At 35.8% G+C, this 17699-nt stretch overlaps 1 protein-coding gene across 7 annotated transcripts in view; it reads left to right on the forward strand.

The window, feature by feature from the left end:
* Positions 1-17699, forward strand: part of LOC145675879 (uncharacterized) — a 143822-nt gene that overhangs the window by 29722 nt on the left and 96401 nt on the right. For 6 of the 7 annotated variants that reach the window (XR_014129236.1, XM_081746669.1, XM_081746670.1 and 3 more), the window contains exons 6-7: positions 7053-7298; positions 12977-13361. Coding sequence is in view for 6 of the 7 variants with exons in the window: in XM_081746669.1 (XP_081602795.1) it covers positions 7053-7298; positions 12977-13361 (631 nt within the window). In the remaining variant the exon portion in view is untranslated. The remainder of the gene's footprint in view (positions 1-7052; positions 7299-12976; positions 13362-17699) is intronic. The other variant, XM_081746672.1, reaches the window with a different exon arrangement.

Genomic DNA, 17699 nt, shown 5'->3' on the forward strand with positions numbered 1-17699 from the left:
TCTTTGGGCGAATTAGAGGCTTTCACGTAAAGGTATACAACAACGTTCAACATAAGACCTTTATAAAGTTCTGAATGCACTAAATGAATTTAAAAAAAAAGACTTACCTTAGCTTGAGATAGTTATAGAACAAATTTATGCTTTGACGGGTTTAAGGTCATAGGTACTGGTACTAATAGTACATATGTAATACATTAGTAAAACTATTAGTTTTATTTCTTACCTTTGATGTAAAACACAAGGTTCTTCAACTAATATTTGGTTTTCCAACAATAACAGTTTAATTCAGTCATTTGTTGCTACTCTTCAAATAAGCAGCCTGTAGAATCAACACCAGCAATAGCGTAAAAATTCTTGTCAAATTTAAGAAGCTTAATGCTTGGGGTTCCAAAGACGATGTAACGCTTACTATTTCAAGTGCTGAGTTCAAATTTCCGTACTAGTGGAAGTTTTGATGTACACGCCGTGAAAGAAGTGCTCGGGAAATTCCCGAATTAAACGCAGAAGGATCGGAAATGAATACTTCAACAATAAAACTATTTATTTTACGCTTAAGCCTGCCATACGACCCGTAAAAAATGGGGGTGCCCCGTTTTTGGGCTCGAGTGTCCCGCGTCCCCGTAAATTTAGTCGGGACAGGGAAATGTCTCGTATTTTAACTCCGTTCCATTTCTGCTATTAATATCAGCTTATTCGAAAAGTGAAAAACAAAAAATTCTGACATTGGCTGGGAATCCTGTAATTAGTGAATGAACAGTACGCTGTTGCATGTAACAGTTTCGAGGAAGTTATAACACCAGCCTGTTCGACTTGATAGCGAGCAAAATTTGCAGTGCTACTTTTTCCATTGCACTTGATGGAAACTCGGATACTCCGGAACATAAAAAAAAAAGAAAGAAAAAAAAGCGCCTTTGAGTGCTTCTACATTTACAAACACAGGGAAGATGACTACTTTTCTTAAGCAACACATTAGATAAGTTAACAAGAATTATAATCTTTTTCAGAGGCTAGGGGCACAGAATTGTGCTTCGGTCCAGGTCTTAGAAAAATGTAAACCTGGTCCTCACGATTACACACGACACAAGGAGAAAAATAAGCTTTTCGTCAGATTAAACTGACGAACGTAATTTTGGTAGATACAGCCATGTAAATAAATATTGCTAAACGCGCGAAAAATATTGAAAGTAGATTGTACCACTGATTTAAATAATTTGCATATTGTTTTCCTGTAAAGCATTTTTATAGCACATCTTAAGTTTTTAAGCATCTTCAGTCTATACAATTAATTGCAGGGTACGGACAGAGAAAAGCAGCTGCTGCTTAGTGAACTTTCGCCTATTATATTATTGAAAAAAAAATTAAATTAATTTTTTTAGTTTTAGTCTCACGGTTATGCCTGCTATGCTCAAGCTGACGGTGATGATGAGAAATGAATGAAATGACAGAATGAAGAAAGTGGGAGGAAACGTGAGAATCTCGAGAAAACCCACGCACAAGGTGTTTGTTCACCACAAAGCTCACTTGGCGAGAGCTAGGATCGAACTAGGAACCCCATGCACTAGAGGTGAACGCTCTACCATCGAGCCACCGTGGCCTATACTTTTGTTCATAACGAACTGCAGTTCATTGCATTGTGTTGGAAAGTTCAGGAAAGGGGGGGGGGGATCTGAGGTGTCCCGTATTCTCATGGAGAAAATATGGCAGGTTTATACGCTGGAAGATCTTAATTTCATATAAGACATTTTAAAACATTTATTTATTTCATACAACATGAATTGTATCTGTGCTTTAAATTAATAGACCCCTTTTGGTATTCATATTTGGCGATCGTCAGTCAGGCTTCTGGATGACTTGATCTACATTTGTTCGTTTGTCTGCTGAGCTCCTTCATGGTTATGCGGTTAGTGTACGCGTCTTCGGCGTGGGACCCGGGTTTGCTTCCCGGAGGGAACTCATGTGGTTCGGATTCTACGTTAATCAGTAGGTCCCGTCTCATAGCCTGGCTGCTGAAAGGGACGTTAAACATAAAGTCAACTCAACTCGTTTGTCTGCCTCTACTACACACACTACAGGGTACAACTTTTGGCCTTTTAAGTTAAAATTTTCAGAATAAAAGCACGAGACACACTAAAATTCCTGTATAGATTTTGGCGGCATACCAACGTAAAATATCAAAATGGCGGCCATTTGTTTCAAAACAGCAGTAAGTAGAAAATTGTTGCAAGTTGTGACAATGACAATCTTGAAATATAAATCACATTTTAACACTTTTACCCCAAAGACATTGAGATATTTCGAAAAAACCCGATTAAACCCGAAAAACCCAATTAAACCCGAAAATACCCGAAAAAACCCATATGGGCCCAGGTGGGTTGGGCTTTTTCAAAAAAGCCCGGGTTTTTTCAAACCCTGAGCTCCACCCAAGTGCTTGAGTATGTTCAAAAATTCATTTCAAAAGGTGTAGCCATTATTCTCTGTGAAAAATTTAACTCCTCCCTTCTTTAGGATACTAACCTCAATCAAAGTGTATTGATAAATAACCAGGTCGACTGAAGTGCTATTTTAAAAATTCATTTTAAACTGTTCAGCTGTTTATTTTATTTTATTTATTTATTTAATTTATTTATTGTCATTTTATGAATATAAAATGAAAAATTAAAATTATAGAAATTGACTCCCTTCCTACGTTAGAAGTAGAAGTTTCGAAAAGCTGGGACACATGTCGAATTACTTTCAATGGGGCCATTCTATCTCAAATCAACCAAAGTAAAAGCATTTTAAAAATTCGTGGTCTCAGATTTTGATAATTTTTTGTACATTGAAAGACATGTTTGAGAATAGTTATTTCCCAAAATAAAACTTTTCCAGCCGTCATAGTTAATTAGTAATTAATTACGCAATCAGCTTCAAGGTCACGACTCAAAAACTTCTGATTTTGTATTTTATTGTTTATTTCAATAACCATAAAAGCTATAAAGCTAAAAATATGCATTCGCGTTTAATTTTACCTGTAGATTTTAAATCTGCAATCAAAACTAATGAATATTGTATAGGTGTAGAGTTATAGCAGCATTTATAGTCCAAAGTTCAGGCCCCGAAATGAGCATGTGGTGAAAGTTGTACATGTGTGAAATTTTAGTACAATGTTAAGAAATACCTGTATTTTGTGTGAACCAAATATGGTTTTGGGTATTTGGACCTAAGGCCCCCCAAAAATCTGAGTGTGACTTTTGCCTCTTAACGAGCTTCTGAAATAATGATATGGACTATTTGATACTGTATAACTCTATTTCAACTATTCCACACAGTAGTCTACAATCGTAGGCACCTGAAGGGGGGAAGCCCCTTCCCCCTGGCTCATAAAATTTTATATGTAATACTAGCTGAACCTGCGCCCCCTACACAGCGCATCATTCGCATATGAGCATAAATATCCTCATTCCTCACAACATCTGTACATGTCCCATTACAGACACAAGTGAAAGAAGTTTTGATTTTAAAAAAATCGGCAAGGCGTAGCATAAAGGGGAGCTCAATTATCTCGCACCGTTTGCAAGATTTGAGCCTACTTCCGGTTGGAGTTTCTAATTCATGCATGACCAGTGTTTTCTTTCTTCTTGCATGCAGCATGTAATAAGCAAATACATTACATACACAAGTAATAATAATGGCAGTTATATATGGTGTTCATTGGGCAAAACACTCCAAAAATAAAGATTCATCTTACTGGTTAGACTGGAGAAATGGTTATCGTTCCTTTTTCATTATTATTTGGCCATGAAATAAACGCCTGAGACATATGCAACCCCTATATACAACAGCATGGTGTTGGAATGTATAACGCATAGGATATGGTGCTTTTTAAAAAAAAATTCAACGCTTCCAGTGTACCCTAAAAAATGAAATAAAGAAATAACGGCCATGTTTTTTAAATATTCAATTAGAACTGGACAATCTACGCAAAATTTCCAATCGATCAGTGAAAACGTCATTTTTCTAGAGCCTGTAGTTTCCGAGATTTCATTATCGAAAGGATTGATCACAAAAATATAAACGTCCACAACATATAGTTTAAAAGAACTCGGAAGATGGAAGCACAATTCATATGCATTGATTTTAGAGAAGGCTTTTTAAAATACAACAACAATTTTATATCATAAACTTTATGAAAAAGATCTAGTTAACTGATTATTTAAAGTACTCGTACTTAAAATGTTTGTCTCTGTTACACGTGAAATCACACATAACCGTAAATGAAAGATTTGAAAGCCATAGTTATATGTTGGAGCTCGAATGCTTTTAATTGCTATTGTAGCATTTTAATAGATAGATAGCAAACAACGTATATTAAATACCAGACTAATATAGCAACAATGGAATGGTCCCCCCTAGAAAATTTTCTTTGGGCGCCCCTGCCTACAATTATATATAAAAAATAACAGTTGCCTTATCTACTAACCATCAGTATTGTACAATACTGAAATTCCCGAATAACTCTTAATTTTATTAACAATCTCATGTGACACAATTTGTGATCTTCCACTAGCTGTGATAGAAATGTGATCTGTTGCGTCAATAAGAATGTGATCGATTGGCACCCATACAATATCGTCGGTTCCAGGCCAGTGAAAAGTGGAAGCGGGCCCTGCAGAGTGTAAGAACTTTGTGTTGTAGTCCTGATATTCCTCAGAATATTTCAGCACCATCCCAATCCATCATTTGCAGTCATAGACACACGCTACAAATTTTCCTGGATTCAATACTTTTAATTCTGATGTCTTCTGTTTGTGTTTTTTACCTACCCAAACTCTATGTAGGTTTTCCATTGATGTAGAGGAAATTAGTCTAATTTTAAATTTATTTCACTATCAGGAATGAAAGCATGATTATTTCTTGTTTCAGGTACTGTTTTCACAGGGATAAACCTATTTCCTTGAGTCGTGCGATGCTGCTGAAGATTTTCAGTTGATACAAAAAAATATCTAATGGATATATTGTCCACAGCCAGTACCGTACCATGAGGGGGTGAGTGGGATGATGGCCCCGGGCTCCGAAGTAAGAGGGCGAAAAATTCGGGAGGAAAAAAGAAAATATATATATATAATGGAAGGAAAAAGTAATAAAAAGCGCTCAAAATCAAGGAAATGCAGGGTTTATTTTTGAAATTTTTCTGCCGCTTCGTACCAACCATGGCACTTCGCCGCTGGTCTGACGACCTGGGGGGGGGGGAAGGGGCGTCGTATACCTTCGCTCCGGGCGCTGATTTTCCACGGGACGGCACTGTCAACAGCCCATTTATAAAACTGCTGTACATTTAATATTTGGTTCACAGTTGTCTTCTGTAAACTCGCACGAGTAACTAATCGCTCTGTCGTTCCACCTACGCCACCGCAAACATTTTTACCATGTGAAGTAGCATAAAAATACCACTTACATGTAAGACCAAAATCTGATTTGTGCATACAAATGTTCTTGAAATTTCTACAATTTTTATGTTGAGCCCCAGAGCCATCACTGAAATATATGACATGTTTAGAATGGTAGCTCCGTTTTAAGTTAGCCAAGAACACTGCTAAAAATTCATGTACAGCCACAATGTCATGTTTCAAATGGTCACTGATTACGCGATCATCTTCCAAGGCTGTTCTGGGTTATTTCCGTGGTTCATTAACCTGAAATAGCCATTTGAAGAATGTATTAATCCCTTGCAGATTCATTACTACTGAAAAATTTACTACATGAGGTTTTATATTGGCCCTTAGGTTCAAATACTCAAAACCAAATTTGGTTCACGCAAAATATATCTTCACCTTGTGCGAAAATTTCACTCGCATACAACTTTCACCACATGCTCATTCCGGGGCCTGAACTTGGGACTATAAATGCTGCTATAACTCTACACTTATACAATATTCCTTAGTTTTGATTGCAGATTTGAAATCTATAGGCAAAATTACATACGGATGCAAGTTTTTAGCTCCATAGCTCTTATGGTTATTGAAATAAACAATAAAATGCAAAAAACAGCCATGTTTGAGTTGTGACCTTGAAGCTAATTGCGTAATTAATTATAAATTGACAATAAGGGCTGGAAAAGCTTTATTTTGGGAAATAACTATTCTCAAACATGTCTTTCAATGTACAAAAAATTATCAAAATTTGAGACCATGAATTTTTCATGATTGGTTGATTTGAAATGAAATGACTCGATGAGGAGTTTATGTTCTACGTTTTATATCCCTAACTGGAGGGGCTTGTGAAATACTATATTTTTAACATAAATTTTGAATTCACGCCACGATGTGGATTTGTAGAGGACAGACATACAAATATATATATATATATACAGGGTATTCATTTATTATGTAGCCAAAATCCACTGGTGAAATCCTCACACTTAAACAATAAAAAAAAAAGTCCATATGAACATAGGGTGAAAAACGCGTTGTTTCAAAATTACGGGATGCCGAAATCGAGAAAATTGTAATGTTTGAGACTGCCTAGCTCGGAAACTGTGAAATATATCAAAGGCGGTTAAACAAATATTGGAGGAACTAGTACACTGTCTATCTAAATAACCATGTTTCAGAGTTGGGATGTACCGGCGCATATGATTTTAGAAAGAGGGGAGGAAGAGCAGAACCTATACCGCAGCTCCCTCTATAAAATCCGTTGCGCTGATACGTCTCGACTCTAAAAAATGGTTATTTAGATAGACAGTGTAGTAGTCCCTCTAGTATGTCTTTAACCGCTGTTGATATCTCTCATAGTTTTCAAGCTAGGCAGCCTCAAAGTTACGATTTTCTCGATTTAGGAATCCCGTAACTTTGTAACAACGCGTTTTTCGCCCTATGTTCATATAGACTTTTTTTATTGTTTAGGTGTGAGAATTTCACCAGTGGATTTTGGCTATATAATAAATGAATACCCTGTATATGTGAAATATGTAGAGGATTACTCAGTCAAATAAATGTCGGAAAATAGTTTCAAATTTTTAGTTACTGAGCTACTACCGGTGTATATTTAAAATAATAATTCTAATTTTATTTCAGTTCTGTTTGACTCGTGATATGTACTTGCAAGCAGCAGGGGCAGTCATCATTGTTTTACAGAAATGGCTTGACGCCAAGGAAATATCAGAAAGTGCTTTCAAATGGAAAGCGCCTGCAAGTTGGACTGACAAGGCAGAAGTAGAGTGTACAGAATTTGAGGATGCGCTAAGATCGATGATTGGTCCACAGCTTTTGTCTATTCTCCATCTTAAGAGAAGTGACGTTAAATGGTGGGAGATGAAAGTGGTAAGTTTACGATTGTTTGTATTCCAGTTTAGAAACTTGAATGTAAGTAATAATAGTAGGTTGGTGCCAATGCAATGTCAACTTTGACGTCTGGTGGGAAACTCACTTAAACAACACAACACTGGGATGGACGAAGGTCACGCGACTAACGTCACAAATTTTGTACTCGTGTAGCAAACAGGCTGGGGTAACAGTTGAATAGGGTTTTGAAACAGCGCCATGAATAACACACATTTGCGAGTGATTTTTCTTTACAGATTCAGGCTTGAACTTTGCACTGCAAGCTCCAAAAGTCAAGAGCGCATTTGAGCCAGGAATGGCGAATAAACGGACCACTCTGCGTTGGTTTGTCACATTTCGTTCCGGTAATATAGTATTGCAAAATTACTCTTGTGAGCGTCGAACCATCATAATGTTCAATTGAGCTTCTCAGGAACACCATGGAAGCGAACTCTCTCGAAATGGTTCGTGCAATTTTAGACTAAGTTAGGCATACACCATACCACTATTGTTCGACGCCTTTAGTATTGCAATCGGTGGACTCATGGGTGCCACATAAATTGACACCACTTCCCTTGTGGGTATATGGTTAGCGTATGCTTATTCGGCGCTGAAGACCCGTGTTCGATTCCTGGTGGAAGCTCATGTGGTTCGGATATTACGAACTCTAGGTTCACCTGCACAATGTTTCTTTCAGAAAAAAAAAATGTTTGTTCCGGGGGACACAGTATGTGGAGGGGCTCATATTATTTTCACACGGTACTATTCTATTTATTATTATATTATAGACGTATTATTGTGGTACGTACTCTCAGAGTTCTGGGGGTAGTGCTCCTTCGAAAAAAACATATCTGGAAGAAACACTGTTTACGTCTTGTGTTGAAAGAATTACTAAATTCCAACCCAGACAGAAAATGCACGTGGTTTACAGGCGCCTGTGAAACATGCATAAACAGGCATAATTTTACATGCGCCTGTACATGCGCCTGAAAATGGAACACTTTTAAACGCATGAGACAGGTATCGATTTTTTTCAAGATCATTGCATGTTCATTTCACGGAAACAGGTAGTTTTCATGTTGATATGGTTGCAACCTTGCAATGTGAAAAACGCGTGTAAAAAAACATGTAGAGAGTAGAAAGGCATTTACGTAACCGGCATATTCTATGTAGTTAACATATACTTTACCTCATGAGGATCTGACGACAGCAGCTTTTCATTTGATAAAAATGTAATTGACATATTAAATACATGTGAAATACAGTCTAATGTTAGGGGCATTTTACATTTTTTAATATAATTTATTCTGAAATTGTGTTTGGACCCCCCTCCCCCGAAAAGTTTTGGAATCCTTCCGAAATAAATTCCTGCGTACGTCCCTGATGTAGCCAATTCCCATCGAGTACTTACCAGTGACGAAAAGTGGGTCATGCGTGACACTGTACTAGAAGTAAAAATATAGGAATAAAATGTGTAAAATACAAATCGATTACTGGGATGTAGGCTGCATATTTTAAGGAGTAATACTACAATTTGATCCATCTAATCCAAGGGTCTGCGCACGTCTCTGTATACATGTGTCAGCATCTTGCATATGTGCATGTCAAAGTGGAGACTTGATGTCTGAATATTGCATGTTCCCTACGCCTGTAATGTGATCACCCTTGTCCATTTCATTTACCTGTTTAAGCTATTTACTCACTACACGTATCGGTTTAATCCATTTATTGGCAGTCATGACCATTGCATCTTCCCATTCATCTGTACATTGCCTGTACACTGCATGTAGGTGAGTTCACACTTTGCATGTTATAGGCAATGCGTCCAATTCTATTCCAATGTACGATACATGTGTCAGGACCTTGCATATGTGCATGACAAACTGGAGACTTGGTGCCTGAATATTACATGTTTCCTACACCTGTATCATTAATGATTCACTCCAATAAACCTTGTTCATTGCATGCACCTCTTTAACCCATTTATTGGCAATCATGATCATTGCATTTTCCGTTTACCCGCACATTGCCTGTACATTGTATATAGATGGGTTCACACTTCGCATGTACACGGAGATAATATAGACAATATATTCAGTTGTAATCCCATGTATTATACATGCGTCAGGACCTTGCATAGCGAGTGTCGAATTGGAGACTTGTGCCTGAATATTGCATGTCTCCTATGCCTATAACGTGAATGTTTAGCTTTAATCCACCTTGCTCACCACACGTATCTGTTTAATCCATTTATTAGCAATTATGATCATTGCATGTTCCAGTTCATCTGTACATTGCCTGTACACTGCACGTAGGGGAGTTACACACTTTGCATGTACACGAAAATGATAAATGTAAAATAACATATTCTACATCATGCGTTTTCCATGCTATACGCTAATACATGGTATTTACATGTAATGCGAATGTCACACATGTATATGTTGATAAACAGACACCTTCCTGCAAATCAAGTTGTAGAAATTACTTAATATTTGCAACAATGCGTTACATTTAACCCATTTGGGACCAAATTATTTTTGTGAATTTTTTCACTTTAAGAAGTTAATTTAGTTTATTATTGCGTAAGTATCACAAAAATATAACATTTTGATTTTTCCTGCGCATCAGATATGACTTACGCCCTGTCCTATAAATAGGACGCTGGTCCTTTCTGATATACTAGAAAGGACATATATTTAACTAATTGTATTATATTGTTTTAGTGAAGTAACTCAAATTTTTATCGCTAAGTGCCTCAAGGCATTGAGTGATAATAGCCGGTCTATCAAAGCATGAAGTTTTCCTTTATATATATATATATATATATATATATATATATATATATATATATATATGTGTGTGTGTGTGTGTGTGTGTGTGTGTGTGTGTGTGTGCGTGCGTGCGTTTTCAATTAACGTTTATTTACGGAAATTATACAAAATACGATATATATTGTACATAACTAAACTATTTAGAACACTCAACTGTTATGTTTGAGTTCAGATAATTGCTATTTTGTAATTTCGATCTACCTGTGCTAGTTTGTTACACGTGTTTGACTTTGATTCAAGGTTTATTTTCTTTGCCTTCGTTGTATTTCACGAAACACTTTGAAACACAATGTGACATTACACTTTTCAAAGTACGATGACGGTTTTGAAGTGCATTCATTATCATGTAATCTTTACGTCTTCCTTTCCGTAATGAAGTAATCCCTTAGAGCGAAGCATACATTATTGAATACATTTGAACAGGTGACTACCAAGTTTGATATATTTGACAGAAATGTTGCTCCTAAATGTCAGAAGATCCCCATTGGATTGAGTTGGTTTCGTAAACGTAATCACGAGTGTACGATCATTACGTTATTAATTAGTGTAAATATCACCCGATACCACTTCTTGCCTCTTATATCAATTCTAATTTTTTGATCCAGCAAATCGAGATGGTCGACACTTCCCGTGTGGTTACCGTAGGATATTATAACGTGAGGATGCTCAATTCTAATATGTTCATCATGTAGTCGGCTCCACCTCTTCGTTCGCGAAACAGGATGTACGCTTTTAAAATTTGTGCCAATTACAACACGTCGATTGCCATGCCATTTGGCAATGAGAACTTACCTCCTAGTCGAATCTGTATTCATGTGAACTTCATACATATTTACTCAACTCTTTTGAATAAGTCAATGGATATACTGAGACACACGATTGCTTTGCTAGTACGGGTTGTTCTGAATTCCAATTCACGAAGATGAATTAGCTGATCTCTACTTGCGAAGAAATTCTCAAATATAGAACATGACTTTTCGGATCATCTGGTATATTGAGAACCACTCTGGAGTCTAAAGAAAAATATTCTCTATCATTATGTATATTGTCTCTAGCAATCTCCTTTATCTTCATATCATTTCCATAGCAGAGATCAAATTTTTATACCAAGTTTTGTAATCGCAGAAGAGAAAAAGATCATTCTTTATCTCCGCACCATACCAACCTGTTTGTCTCCATTGTGTCACTGTTGAAAATAAAATAGAATGTAGGTGCTTTGTTTACAACATTTCTCTTTCAGTTCGCTCAAGTTTCTGTCAGTTTGTACACCAACTTGGGCAAGCTTTGTGTATGATGTGTCCATTTCTCTCCAAATTTGAACATTATTATAAAGCAATTTTCTTTCTTTTCCACTTACTTCTATACTGTAACTATACTAAAGCTTAGATATAAATTGCATTCAATGGACAAAAGCAAAAAATTGATGTTATCAAGCGTTGAACAATGAATGATAAGCGCAAGAACTCAAAAAAATCAAGGGCTTTGGTCTATCTATAATTCCCTTTTATTACTTGGTAATATATTGCTTTGGACCAGCGTCCTATTTATATGACACTAATGTTTCAACATCTATAGCACTGAAAGTTATGATAAAACTAAAATAACTTTCCTATAGCCGCATACCTATTACTGCCTAATACATATAAACCAAATGCATTGTTTCCATTAAAAACAAAAAAATAACGTTACCTGAATCATACCCAAATAAAGAAACTTACACGGGTAAATTTAAGTGTCCTTTTTTTTTTACAGAGGAAAAGGAAAAATATATCAAAAAATTACAGTGCATTAGGACAGGTCTCCAATTGCTCCCTGTAATTAGCAGAACTCGAAATCTTTATTCTTCTTTGTTATAAAAAATAAAATATCAAGTGTCCTAAAAAATAGGACGCTGGCTCCAAATGGGTTAATAAAAATGTGTCGTACTTTAGTGAAATTTTGGTACCTACAAAAAATGACTTCAAATTACTTGATTGGATGTCTACGTGATTTGATAACTTCATTGCACCGTTTTGACATGAAAGTCAGTAAGTTTTGCAGTGTATCCAATGAAATGGTGTTGCAGATGTCGTTATTGGTTTATTTAATTCCAGAATTTCTTGTGCAAAACTTATCCTTCGAAACATTCCTTAAGTTTTCGATTGCATTTAATTCCACGTATTACATGCCATTTTAGGTCTGAATAGATAGGCAGTATATACTGTAGGTCTGGAGCGACACGCAATTCATAAATTAGTTTTAAAAAGGAATTGTGGTGTCAGACGAATTACATGGAAAATCAATTGTGTCTTAAGACAGGATATGTTCTTTTCCCCTCTAAAATCCTGCGTGGCGTCTAATAAGATTTATATATATATATATATATATATATATATATATATATATATATATATATATATATATATATATATATATATAAAAGCTCACACTTTAAGATCATTCTCAGCACGTAAGATTAGGTGCAAGGATGAATGTCCCAGCTTGCTTAGGTAGAATGAAAAAGAGGGACAATAAACAGTAATTTGATACAAAAATCGCAGTGATACCGGAAGTCAAGGAATTTAAAGCAAAGAATATATAATAATAAATACTTTTTATATATTATTTGCCTAACGTCAAAATACAAGATACAAATTTATCAACTAATATGCATACGTTACTAAATTTATATCCTTTTTGAAGAAAGAAAAATAATGAAATAGATTCATGTATATTTATTGTATCATTTGGAGTATTGCTTTAAATATCACGTTAGTAACTATCAGTGTTAAAACACAACATATTGTATTAACATAATTTCACATTGAAAATTGCACCTTGATGTAACACTTTTTATTTTAACAGAGCAAGAAGATAGACACTTTTAGTTGGGACTTTGGAGGACGTGTAGAACCGCCTTTACGTTTACGCTGTGGAGTCTTGTTGAACTTTCGCAAAGATGTGAATGTCATATATGACGCAGCCAATAAAGAGTTTAAAGCTAGATTTGGAGGATATGTAGCTTGGGATTTGTCTCCTCCTTTCCCCACCATGTTTCTCGAAACATTTTCCAATGAACAATTCTGTAAATTTTGTGTCTTTTCTATGGTGGATTTTATAAATATAAACGTGAATACTTTATTCCATCCGTTGGCACAGCTTCCGATGGTTCTATGGGAGAAGACATACGCTGGATCGTACTTGTCAGTGGTGGAGAAAATGCATGGAGATTGCTTTAATATGCTTCAAGGTAAGAATTGTATGTTCTTTCCTTTTGTAGTGGTGAATCAGATGAAGTTAAAAGCTTAGTTATGTTCCCAGAGTACTTGCCGTATATCCATTTGGCTACATTCATGATCTCATTGTCTTCACAATAATTGAATTACACGGGAATAAACAGATGTTCCGTACTTCCGTAGTAGATTGTTGTCTATTTCAATGTGATAGATCCCCTTGAAGCAAGAATTACGTAAACCTTAACATCAACCCATTTCATGTTGTTATTTGTTCAAGTTGAGTGTCATTTTTCAAATTTTTCACCACCTAGGTTACATGAGAACGTAGTTTAAGGTGAATTTTAATGCGTTCAATTCTCTCCAACCAATGCTTTCTAAAATTGTTTAGTCACAATTAACAATTATCGAGATTCATTGTTCTTTGTGAAATATGAAGTCGTCCTATTATGAAAATTGGATTCTTCAACAGCACCCAAAACGACGTGACTTTTAAGTAACAAAATTCTAAAGTTAATGTTTGTATATTGTTCGTTTCGTCTGGTGATTCATTTACTGGGTTCTTTTGGTTAAGCCACCTTACGGAGCCAAATTACTCATTATCATAATTGCGTGTATAGAAACTAAAAGCTGAAAAAAAAAAAAACGTAAGATATTTCGTGGTTCGTGTTATGCGAATCAGGCATGTCCACGTTTATTGAGATTTTTTTTTTTTTTTTTTTGCTTATTCGTTAATCTTTATTATTATTGTTACTAATATAATTGGAAGGTGGGTTCAACAGGGATGTTGTCTCTCACCAATATTATTTAATATCTGCAGCGTGGTCGGAAAGTGGGTGTACCCTTCCTTTTTTGTGGCGATTTTAGGTTTTACCGACATTTGTTTGGTAACATTGCTTGGCATTGTCTGGTAACTGGAAGAAAATGGTATAAAAGACACTGTTGTGATACAGCAGGATGGAGCACCAGCGCACTTCGAGATTCACGTGCGCAATTACTTGAATGAGACGTTTCCTGGCCCCTGGATTGGAAAAGGTTATGCATCTTGACCAGCTCCGTCTGTCTGGCCTCCAAGAAGTCCCGGTCTGACGACACCAGATAATGCTCTCTGGGGTTTCATAAAGGAAGAAGTAAGAAACACTCGATATCACACAACGCAGAAATTAGAGCAGCCGTGGAACACACCTTTACCCTCGTGACTCCGGAGCATCTCCGCAAAACATCTGCGAGAACTTGGCGCAGAATTCAGCTGTGTTACGACATGGATGGTGATCATACCGATGTTTATGACTCGTAAGGCTTCAAGGTAACTGTGTACAGACATTATACCATAACTAACACTATACTGTTGAAACTAAAGAGGGGGTACGCCCACTTCCGGACTACCCTGTATGTAGAAGATAATGAAAAAGAGCTTTCATAATAAAAGACGGTATTTCGGATGGAAGAAGAATGATTAGGTGTATACGGTTTGTAGATGAGAGAGAAAAAAATGATGCTTCTTGCGGAATCTGAAAAGAAACTCAACAACAGGGTTCATACACTACCTGAAAAACCTTAAAAAGCTGGAAATCTCAGGGAAATTGATTTTGGAAGAAAAAATCCTGGATAATTCAGGAAAATCGATCATAACTAGTAAAAAACCTGGAAATATCAGGGAAATTGAGTTCAATATTTTTGTATATTTTGAATGTATTCAAGTATGGAACAAAAGTATTTATTTATTAATTCCCTTAGTAAGCTTCTCAACTTAATATTTTTTTCCTTTTAACCGATCCGGTACAATATCATAAATAACCTTTGTTGATGTAATGGGCGCACTAGTAACCTTTCCACTTTTTCTGAAAGCGATACTGACTTATAGAAGCAGTTCTTTAGAATTTCATCCTTGCAATCCCAGAATTGACTCGTACTCTTTCTAAGACAATAGAGTATTTCGTAGATGTTGCCAAATTCTTGCTACTACCTTTTCTTCAAAAATTCCCTTTTTAACTTTTGTGCTATATTCGATGTATTAGCATTTTCTGCAGGTTCATAAAATCCTATTATTTTTCCTATATTAAGAAATGACTCGTGAAAAGTAACCAGCGAACTTAAAACAGCTAGACAATTCTATCCTCCAAAGCCAAAAAGTCGAATTTACAATTTTGACCAGAATTGAGATAGTGACATCAGCTAGGTCATATCAACGTAATACATCATAGTGACATCAGCTAGGTCATATCAACGTAATACATCATCTGAAAAAGAGAGTACTCTGAATCTGCAAAATTGCGGAGCTATATGATATAAATTGTTTATCTGATATAGACGTTGTACCATAAGATAGTGGCTTATTAGTAAACAGTAAATAACGATTTACACAAAAGCAGATTTTCTGTGGATACAACTTTTGGCTTTGGAGGGCAGAATTGTCTAACTGTTTTAAGTTCGCTGTTTAATCTTCATCTCTTTGCAAGTATATTAACTTTAATACAAACTAAATACAACTTTCTTACAAGGCTGTATATAATCTTTATTATAAATTAACTAGAAATGTTACAGTTTCGGAAGTATATCACTTGCTTCTTCAGACTACTACTCCAACTGAAATCATAAATAATATCAAGGTATATGAAATAACAGGTAGCCCCAGTTCGCGATTAGCGTTCTGATTGGCTTCCTGTCGGTGACGTCATGTGGAGGTATCGATGAAGATTTTTTTCGCTTGCCTGCTTGTTACACTTCGCGCTTTATTCGTAAAACTGGATTCAAAACATAATTATGATATACCTTGTCTTTCCAAATACAAATAATGCGTTATTTCTACTCACAGATGAGACAATATAATGTAATAAATATATAAATACCGTCAATAATGATTTATTATCTATATAAATAAAAATGAATATAATGTTTACTCGCTAATTCATTCTAGAGCTTTGGATCGATTTTTATAATTTTTAGTACCGTACATGAGTTGACCTGGCCCTTATTAATTTGATTAAAGGGCGAATCCTTAGGGGTAGAAGGGGTTCAAAATTTGTACCTAAAATATAGTATCTCACGAACCTATCCAGTTAGAAAGATGAAACTCGGTTTATAAACTCCTCATTAAGCTTAAAGAAAAACATGTCCCATTGTTTTTGAAAATTTCCGTTTTAAGGGGAAGAGGGGGCATTTTCTATTCATTGTAACAATGTTTGATTGCTAACTTCTCCTCAACCAACTTTAACGATTTTTGGTACTTTAATGCAGCCAGGCCTAACTTAGGATCTTATCATTTTTTCGCTCGGCATGAGAGGAGATAGGAAGGATGTGACAAATAATCAAAAACAGCCGAAATTGGTGTCCAGTCCATAATTTTCAGGGTCACTGAAATGATTGGTGACCATTCCGATACCATTTAAAACCAAATTCGTCCTCTTTGGGCGTGGGGAAGGGGTGGCATTATGGATTTTTGTCGTTGCACTTTCATTGAAACGTGAATTCTAAGGGTGGAAGGAGTTCAAATACTTTTTTTTTTTTTTTTTGGCTTAGCCCTCTCTCTCGGCCAGCCCTTCAATTATAAGAATATGGTAAGAGTGCACTTTGATCAGAACAAATGATTTTGTCACACGATGTGGCATTCGAGAAGGAATAAAATCAATGTGATTTGTACGTAACAAGTACGGTTCGGTTAAACAAGATTAGATTAGGTGAAGTTAGGTTAGGTTCGGTTCATAATAGGTTCCTATGAATGTTCTGCTCAAAGTGCACTTTGAGCACTTTGCTAGAATAATGTTTCAGATACTTAACAAAACTTACGAATATCATTTAAACTGAAGAATATATGAGAGTATACATTTATATTCTCGTTGGTGCCCCCTTCCACTTCGCTTTACGTACATAAACTCCTTAAGCTTCAGGCCGTCAGAAACAAATGTCATAAAAGTAAAATTAATTATTGTTGTTACACACCTGTTTTCAACTTGACTAGTGTCTAGTTTATTTTTTCCCATGCTAGTTTGGTATCAAAAATGAAGGAACAGCGTCAGATCTTAGACACTACTTTTGGAGGAAACTTAAGAAGCTCGTTTTTTCAAACTCTCTGATAATCCTCTGGTGAAAAGTGAGCAGAACATATTCGTGCGTTATTCACATTAAAAGTGTTCTTTCGCTTACAGCGGGAAATTAATCTTCTTCGAAGTTCATCATTTTTAGGGAATCGATGGAACATTATTTCATTTGTATTGCTTCCTATGTTATTAGAATGAGTTACTGCACAAGTAAAATAACTTTTCCCCATCTTGAAACAGTAGTGTTATTGTTTACGCAGAATTTCACTTATTTTGAAAAATACCTCCACGTGACGTCACCGACCGCAAAGTATCCTG

This window comes from Thermobia domestica, chromosome 18 (genome assembly GCF_964235325.1).
Source record: "Thermobia domestica chromosome 18, izTheDome1.hap1.1, whole genome shotgun sequence".
NCBI lineage: Eukaryota > Metazoa > Arthropoda > Insecta > Zygentoma > Lepismatidae > Thermobia > Thermobia domestica.